At 40.6% G+C, this 9,402-nt stretch overlaps 1 protein-coding gene across 2 annotated transcripts; it reads left to right on the top strand.

Moving 5' to 3' along the window:
• Positions 1 to 2,421: 2,421 nt before the first annotated feature.
• Positions 2,422 to 8,129, top strand: LOC308109520 (pannexin-1-like; the record flags this gene model as incomplete). 2 transcript variants are annotated; one of them, XM_080463122.1, is made up of 7 exons in its annotated part: positions 2,422 to 2,561; positions 2,778 to 2,903; positions 4,524 to 4,645; positions 6,050 to 6,249; positions 6,337 to 6,838; positions 6,919 to 7,078; positions 7,168 to 8,129. In XM_080463122.1, the coding sequence occupies 6 exons, from the start codon at positions 2,429 to 2,431 to the stop codon at positions 7,066 to 7,068; spliced, it is 1,233 nt and encodes a 410-aa protein (XP_080319248.1). In that variant the 3' UTR covers positions 7,069 to 7,078; positions 7,168 to 8,129. The 2 variants fall into 2 exon arrangements, with proteins under 2 accessions (XP_080319248.1, XP_080319249.1); XM_080463123.1 differs by lacking the exon at positions 2,422 to 2,561 and having other exon boundaries at positions 2,723 to 2,903.
• Between the last annotated feature and the right edge of the window lie 1,273 nt (positions 8,130 to 9,402).

Raw genomic sequence — 9,402 nt, 5'->3', positions numbered from 1 at the left:
AAGACAAGACAAGACAAGACAAGACAAGATAAGATAAGATAAGATAAGATAAGATAAGATAAGATAAGATAAGATAAGATAAGATAAGATAAGATAAGATAAGATAAGATAAGATAAGATATCCCCTTATTTATCTCGCATGTGGAGAAATTTGCAGTGGTACAGCAGGATAGTACAGAGAAAGAAGCACCCATAGCAGGAACTAAAAAAAAGCAGATAAAAATACAATATAATAGCAACAATATGCACATGGTGCCTATAGGTGTGGACATGTACAGAATATGGGGGTGGATGTATTGCACAAAGAAGCAGGTAAAAATACAATATAATAGAAGAATATGCACACGGTGCCTATAAGTGTGGACATGTACAGAGTATGGGGTGGATGTATTGCACAAAAAGCAGATAAAAATACAATATAATAAAAGAAAATATGCACACGGTGCCTATAAGTGTGGACATGTACAGAATATGGGGGTGGATGTATTTTACATAGTAAATAGGTTCTTATAGATTATTATTGTTATTGCACCACTTCTTGTCCAGCTGGAGTGGAGTGATATTGTCCGGTTGTGGTGTGCAGTGGTCTACTGGGAGCAGGCTTGGTTGAAGAGTCTGACTGCAGCAGGGAGGAAGGACCGGCGGTATCTCTCCTTCAGACACCGCGGGTGGAGAAGCCTGTCACTGAAGGAGCTGCCCAGTGATGTGACGGTACCATGTAGGGGGTGGGAGACAGTCTCCATCAGGGATGAAAGCTTCCTCAACGTCCTCCTGTCTCCCACCACCTCCACAGGGTCCAGGGGGCAGCCCAGGACAGAGTATAATAATATATAATATATAATGGTCCAGTACAATAACCCCTCCCTTGATTTGTGCCTATGCTTTTACATTTTTCTGAATATGCCTCATTAACCCTCTATCCCTCCGGGAAAAAAATGAGGGGATGAAAGAACATTTTTCTTTTGAGATTGTTTTCCATGTGAATCAATGGGTTTTCTTCGGGCAAGGTGGTTTCCTCCCAAACACGCATTTGATGTTAACTGGTGATGCTTAATGGGATTAAATGTGACTCTCTTAGTTCAGCCTGTGATGGACCGATGACTTGTCTGTGGAATATTCTGCTTTTTCACATAATCAGCTTAGACTGGCCCACAGATGATTTACTTGATTAGCCCAGAAACACAGATTCTTTTCACAGCAGCTTACCTTTGCTTATAAGCTATAAAATCCTATCTAAAATGCTCTGCAAACATAGAAATGATTCATACAGCAATTAGAAGGGTTTGCCTAGCCGCAAAATAAAAAAATGATTATTTTAATAGTACATGGGTGTCCAACGTAAGGCCAAGCGGACAAAACTGGCCCACAAGAGGCTCTAATCCGGCCAAACCAACAAGCAAATTGTATAAATAGCAAAAATAATATATATATATATTTTTCCATGGGAGCCAGCTCTCTCATTGCTATCGAACTAGCCACAAACCATGCTGTCAGGGTGAGCTTGTAAAAACATGCATAATAAAATAGCTATAATAGTTTGGGGGATATTTGTATTTGACTGTGTTTTACACCAAAAGGTTCCATTAAAATTGGCTTTATATTGAGATTGTGTTTGACACCTCTGCGTTAGAGCTGAGGTTGCAGCCTGGGGGGCATCTAGTGACATGAAAGTGTGCATCTCCATTGTCTGCATGTGGGTTTCTCTGTGCATGAATGTGTGTGTGACTGTCTGTCTTTTTATTTGTCTTGTGATGGATTGATGACCTGTCCAGCCTCAGGCTGTACCTTGCTCTTAAAGAATATATGATGCTCCCATAAGGCTCAGGCCTGGTGCAAACAAAGTTCAGTGCAGATGTCTGATAAACCCAGACATAGGTGCCAGTAGTTTCGGTACAGGCTCAGGCCTGGTGCAAACAAAGTTCAGTGAAGATTTCTGATAAACCAAGACATGGGTATCAGTAGTTTCGGTACAAGATGTATCTGTCTGGCAATTTGCCCGGTCAAGCAGCTGCAGCAACTGTCACAAGGAAATGCCTTTATATGGAGGTGCGTCTCCAATAGAAAAGCTTATGCGCTGAACAACAACAAACAACAACAAACTTGCTATTGTTCTATTATTATAACGTCTCTGTGACATCTGCAATTCTGTGAAACTAAAATAAGGATATATACCTTGTGAAACCACATGCAGAGGGCTGACGCCCTAAAAACTGTATATAAACTGCTGTTTTTGGGGTCTCGGGCCTCTTCCACTCTGATGCCTGGTCCTCCCGGACAGTCTGATGACTGCCTGAAGGTAATTATCAATAAACCCATTGTGATCAATATCATTTCTGTTCCTTCATCAATTTAAAGAACACATTAATGACTGCATTTCCTTCACTCTTCAACCTCTGACCCTGACACGGACAAAAGGGAGCAGAAGAGGATGGGTTATTATGCAGCAGGTGTTTTTAAGGGAGCAAGAGCGCCCCCAGCGGCTGGCAGCGGGGCGACGTCTGGGTTACAGTCATGGGACAGCAGGTTGAACCACCGGACCTCCTGTGAACCAGTGAATCGAGGTAAACAAAAGGTTTATCCCTCTTTTCAGACATCGGTCACCTTTTTCCACTGCAAAAGGATCACCTTTCACTCACAACTTTTGGAATCTTTCGCTTTTTCTTTGAATTTAAACAGACTATCCTATCAGTCATAAAGCGCCGGCTTTTTGTTCCCATCCGACATGGCGATCGCTAACGTCGCCACCGAATACGTTTTTTCCGACTTTCTTTTAAAAGATCACACAGAGACGAAATACAAAGGAGTCCGTCTGGAGCTGGCCGTGGACAAAATAGTCACGTTTCTGGCTGTGGGGCTGCCTTTGTTTCTCATCTCGCTGGCTTTCGCTCAGGAGGTGTCAGTAGGTGAGTTATTTTATGTTTTCATCATCTTCTCCTCTCATTAATTAATCAGTTTTATCACGTTGGAAAATGTCAGGTGGGAGAAGTTTATTCTTCTTTTTTCTTTAGAGAAGCTGCGATGCAGAAGAAGAAAGAGGTGTGGATATAGAAGGTGTGGCTTAAGGCTCTACTCTTCATCATCTCTCACCCGTAAAACATGCGGACACTGACGATGATGATGAGAAGGAGGAGGATAGAATGAGGATGAGGATGATAAGGAGGATGAGGATGAGGAGTTTGAGGATGAGGATGATAGTGATGAGAAGGATGATGGTGATGAGGATGATGATGATATGAAGATGATGATGATGATGATGAGGGTGCTGAGAAGGAGTATGATAAGATAGATAGATAGATAGATAGATAGATAGATAGATAGATAGATAGATAGATAGATAGATAGATAGATAGATAGATAGATAGATAGAGAGATAGTTTAGACTAAAATTATACATGTTTTACCTTCACAGAGTGTAAAAAGAAGTTTGACAAAAACACTGTTTTCTCATAATGAATCTCACCTAAAGGGTAACAGATGGTCCAGAGAGTATATTAATGGTAAATATTATGGCCACTGGCGTCCAACAGATCTTCTTAATCCTCAAGGATTGTAATCTAGATAGTCTGGACATATCGTCACCAGACTGTTAGAGATCTCAGACCTCTGTCACAAAGGAGCCGTTAATCTGGAAGTTGTATGGCACCTGCTGTTGTGCTCATAAAACCAAAAAACATGATCAACATCCAAACATGAATATTTGTATACATGGATTAAGTACAGATAAGACATCAAGTAATTTCCTGACTGAAGTAATGTACATCATATATCTAATAAAGTTATTTTTCCTCTTTTGAAAGGTTTCTGAAAAAGATCTACCCTCCATCCATCTTCTATAATGGCTGCTTGATTCAATTATATCCACAACGTGTGTTTTCCCTCCAGCAGCAATACTAATTGGGGATTCTGTTTTATACATTCAACAGTAGGTCCCCTAGCTCAGTTGGTAGAGCATGAGACTCACAATCTCAGGGTAGTGGGTTCGTGTCCCACGAGCGCCACCTTCCCGTGGGCTCACCACCTGCAGGAAGGTTCTTAAATGGTGCGATTGACTGACACCCCCGCGACCGGAAATGTGTGAAATGGTTATATATAATGGTATAATCTATCTATATCTATCTCACTCTCTCTATATATACCATGTTAAATGACTAGATTATCTTCCAAAAATACAGTTCACGGAACCTGAATTGTTTTGTTTTATGAGGAATGATTTTCACTTTTAAGTTTTATTTTTCTAATAATGCTGTGGTGGATTAGATATAAGATGTGACTGCAAGTATGAGAAGAGACATTAAAAACAGACAGAAGAGAGAAACTGTGTAAAATGCTGTCTTTTGTATATCTGGGTCATTTCTGAACGCCCGACTGATTTCCCGATGTCCCGTAATTAACGATCTGCATACTTGTTGACATAAAGCATGCTGAGGACAATTCACACGGCTAAATTAGGCCATGACTTTCCAAACGAGGGAGCGTTCTGCCTCTTTGTATGTCGTCTTTAAATGATTGTTTTTCTCACGCAGGAACGCAGATCAGCTGTTTCGCTCCCACTAACTTCTCCTGGAGACAGGCTGCGTATGTCGACTCGTTTTGTTGGGCAGCAGTGCAGCAACAAGCGAACAGTTCACCACTGTGGCTGCACAAGGTACGAGCTTCAACGGAGGATGATGGGATGTCCATGTAATGGTGCGACCACTGTCAGTTGCCGATAATGTGAAAAGTACCTGAATAGAAGAAGATTAAACTTCAGAAAAAAAAAGTTTATGGACAGATTGACTTTTTAGAGTTGTTTGATTTACCGAACCAACTTCATCTGGTGTAGTATTTTGGAAGATGGAGCCTGAAACAGTTGACTCTGGACAAAAGGAAAGAAACTCCAACAACAACGCATAAACACACGTAAACACACCAGTGGGCAATTTGAAGCCAGAAATTACCCTCCTGAATATGTAGTTTTAGGTGGGATTACATACACCTGTAAGAGAGAATATTATACTCTTTTAATTTTTTTCTCTCTCCAATTACTGGATTTGTTTTTGCAACAATCACAGTTTTTGTGGAAACTTGCTGGAAGGTTTCAACTTTAAACCATCTTGGAGAACTAAGTCCAGATGTTGTGTGGACGCAGTTGGGTTCAGATCCTTCCGTCTCGCCGTGTAAATGAAGACAGACGTCACAGGGTTTAAACTTTTCAGGGTTTGCTAAAAGATGTATAATATGTTCATAACAGTCTTCTTTACATTCACATTCTCTTTCATTCACTTTCTCCTGAAACTTTTTGGACTGTAGTAGAAAAAAAACAAAGAACAAAAAGATTCCTGATCGGGATGTCCGTTGTTCAGGAAAGTTTATATGACTGCATGCATTAGACTGGTTTACAGAATTATACGATAAGTAAAGTAGAAATAAAAACATGTATTCTGTTGCGTACAGATTACATGCTTGTGGCTTGTGTTCCAAGGCTTGTGTAAGAGATATTTCACAAACAGAATGGTTTGGCTTTCAAAAATAGACTTTCAGAAGACAGGTGCAGGAGGAATGCAGCGGTAAGGGGGTAAGAGCAGACTCAGGTTAGGCTGGTGACTTAAAAGTTGTGTTTATTTACAGGAAGTCCAAAGGCTTCCCTTTTGGAGCGCCGTCCCACCATGTAGGGAATTTCAGAAGAATATAAAGGTGGAAAAGAACACGTTTGTCAGTTTGCATCATGGTCTGACTCAGGATTTTCTCTGTGTGAGAATAAACTCTATTTTGCTTTAAGCCCTGCATATTTCTTAAGTATTTGTTTGCCAACTTTACTCCATGATAACCGGTTGGAAAAACAATAGGGAAAATTATGGTCCAGTGTCCCAATTTGACCCAAGTTAAGACTGTCGGTTTTTTGACACGACATTGTCTTAATGAATTGTATATACGTCTTAATAGCTATATGCTTTGTGCCTCATGTCATGAAGTGCTGCAGCTGTCCTGGTATAAAAATGGATTCCAAACATAATCAAGGACGTCTGATGAATAAATGAATGTGTCCTCCCTCTCTCTCTTTCCTCCTCAGTTCTTTCCATACATCCTGCTCCTCCTGGCCATCCTCTTGTATATTCCTGCCTTGTTCTGGCGATTCACGGCGGCGCCGCACCTCTCCTCAGACCTCAACTTCATCATGGATGAGCTGGACCGCTTTTATAATCGTTCAATCAAATTGGCCAAAAATCTGGCAGTTCTAGATTGCAAGGATACACCCGAGGACACCCAGAGGTGAAAAGGTTTTCTGTTAATAACACGGTGGCGTTTTTCACAAACATAATGTAATGCAATGTGTGCGTGTGCTTCACTCTGCTGCAGTGCTCTGGAGCTGACTGAGGGCTGCTTCAATTACCCTCTGGTTGAACAGTATCTGAAGACCAAGCAGTTATCTCACAGGCTTGTGGTTAAATACCTGGTGTGTCAGGGCCTTACTCTGCTGATCCTCCTACTGGCGTGCGCCTACCTCGGCTACTACATCGGACTGGCTTCCCTCACCGACGAGTTTCCCTGTGACCTGCAGACAGGGGTGCTGAAGAACAACAGCATGGTGCCTTCTGCTGTCCAGTGTAAGCTCGTAGCAGTGGGCGTCTTCAGGCTGCTCAGCTTCATGAACCTGGCCGTGTATGTGCTCCTCGTCCCGCTGGTGGTGTATGCAGCTCTCGGACCAGCCCGGCAGAGCTCCAACTTCCTCCGGCCTTACGAGATGCTCCCAGGGTTTGGCGCTCTGGGTGTGGTCACGCCTTTCTACAACGACCTCAGTATCTACCTGCTGTTTCTGCAGGAGAACCTGAGTGAGCTCAAGTCCTTTAAGTGCTTACAGGTGGGTCTTCTCACAGATACTGGTGGTCTGGCTCTCACTTGAGTTCACTCTTAAGAATAAACATCTGGCTTTCTTCACAGGTGCTTGAGTTGTTGCAAGAGGCTGGTGAAGAAGGGTTTGACACCATGTGCCTATTGCGAAGTCTGGGACAGGTGAAAACCGATGTTTTAGACAATAAGAGGATATGGGCACGCAAAGCCTCGAATAAAACAACCACATGTGAAGAATAATCATCCAAAGGTAGATAGAAATGTATTGGAAATGTTTATATCTGAACCACATGTCTATGTGATGACTGAAAGTTTAGCTTGCATGTTGTTTTCTTTCAGATTATGCTGCCTTGATTTTGGATGAATTGACCTGCTGAACATCAGAAATGCTGCAAAGGAAAAGAAGTGAAAACCTGGTGCACTTATTTTTTGAGTCTGAATCACTTGTGGTTTATTCACTTAAATACAGTCGGTTCGACTTGGACAGTAGAAGAGGTCTACTGTGAATGACGCAGTTTAACAAAATAACAGTAATATTGAATATCTCTGAATACACTACTGACAGCTGTGTCAGGGCTGAAATGATCCTTTGAGTTTGGGCCACTGAAGAATCGTTTTTGATTCTCTTTTTTTTTAATATGTTACACACTTTTCTTTTGCAAGATCAGAATTGCCTTCCAACAAGTAAGCCATATACTTCATACTGTAATTCATTGAAACATTTTCCCAGCCCTGCATCAAAGTAATCTTAAAATGAAAATCCTGCAAACCGAAGACGATCTGTGCTGCATAAATGTGAGTTTGCTGTGCAGCTTATTGTATTTTGTATACTACAGCGTGCACATGTCTGTATTGAAACTCCTCATATTGCATGAAAGTTGAATAGATATTATCTAAATTTGTCAAAGTTACTGTCAGAGCCTTTCAGAGTTGTCTGTGTAAGAGGTTATCAAAGTGAGGCCTCTTCTGTTAGGTACAAATACTTTAAGTGTGACATTGAAAGACATTACTGAATACTGTTCAATCTTTAAGGGGATGAAGGCATTAGGTGAAATTCCTAACAGTTTGAGCATGTTTCACCAAACCTGACTATGAAAACCTCTGTGATGTACAATTAGAAAATGGTGTTGATTATCTTGGTTTTTACTAACGAACTTCATCAATATGAACATATCAACATTCCGACAGTATGTATGTGGTGTTTTTCTTTCATGGCGATAGTTAAGTGAATGCAATATAATGCACTGGAATTCATTGCAATAAAAACACTGTGAATAAAGTTAAATCTTAGTTGACACTTTATATAATGTGCATGTATGTTTTTAGCCTTTAAAAAGTATGTTGAATATTTACATAGCACATTTCTACAGTGGCCCAGAAGGGCCAACAACACAACACACCAACAAAAGCCACAACACACCAACAAAAGCCTCAACACAACAACAAAAGTCGCAACACAACAACAAAAGTTGCAACACAACAACAAAAGCCACAACACAACAACAAAGAGCCACAACACAACAACATAAGCCACAGCACACCAACGAAAGCCACAACACAACAACAAAGAGCCACAACACAACAACAAAAGTTCTTAAAAGTTCTCCGACTGCTTAGTCCTTCCGATGTGGCGTTTTGTTGTTGTGTTGCGGCTTTTTCATGGCAGTATTATTGGTGAAAAAGGTTTGTGTACTTGTAAAAGTGAATTTCTACTCGTGTACTGTGAGTTGTGTACCTGTAGAATTGTTTTGTGTACCTGTAGATTTGTTTTGTGTCCCTGTAGAATTGTTTTGTGTACCTGTAGAATTCTTTTCTCTCTACAAATACAACACCACACTTACAAGTCACAAATTCTTAATTACAGGTGCACAAATCCTGTTTTACAAGTCACAGATTAAAAAAACTGTCATGCTGATATTTTTCCTCCAATTATTGAAGTACATCTGGTGAAAAACATATTTGTGCACCTGTATCAATGTGAAGTTCTTCCACACAAGTCACAGATTGTTTTCTTTATCGACAAATCACACATCGCGCCTTACCTCCGCTGAGATATCTGGTGAAAAAGACCCGTGCGTTCGGTCAATGGAGAAAAAGGCGGTGCTTATAAATAATATAATAATATATATAATAATAATAAATAATTCTACAGGTACACCACTCACGGTACACAACTACAAATTCACTTTTACAAGTACACAAACCTTTTCACCAATAATACCTCCATGCTTCTGTTGTGTTGTGGCTTTTGTTGTTGTGTTGCGACTCTTTGTTGTTGTGTTGCAGCTTTTGTTGTTGTGTTGCGGCTTTTGTTGTTGTGTTGTGGCTTTTGTTGGCGTGTTGTGTTGTTGGCCCTTCTGGGCCACCGTACATTTCAGCAACAGGACAATTCAAAGTGCTTTGCATTGACCGAACATGAAGAAGGATGAATACAAAAACATCAGCAGAGATAATAAAAAGGTGTAAAACATAAAATCATAAGTAAAAGACTTGAAATTGTGACTTTTATGCACTTTTGCTGGTTTGTAAAAAACAAACAAACAAAAAAAACAATAGATGGCATTGGGTTAAGTC

The sequence above is a fragment of the Lipophrys pholis genome (assembly GCF_963383615.2).
Source record: "Lipophrys pholis genome assembly, chromosome: 5".
NCBI classification, from domain to species: domain Eukaryota; kingdom Metazoa; phylum Chordata; class Actinopteri; order Blenniiformes; family Blenniidae; genus Lipophrys; species Lipophrys pholis.
Note: the sequence above shows the minus strand (reverse complement) of the source record. Positions and strands in the feature narration are given on the sequence as shown.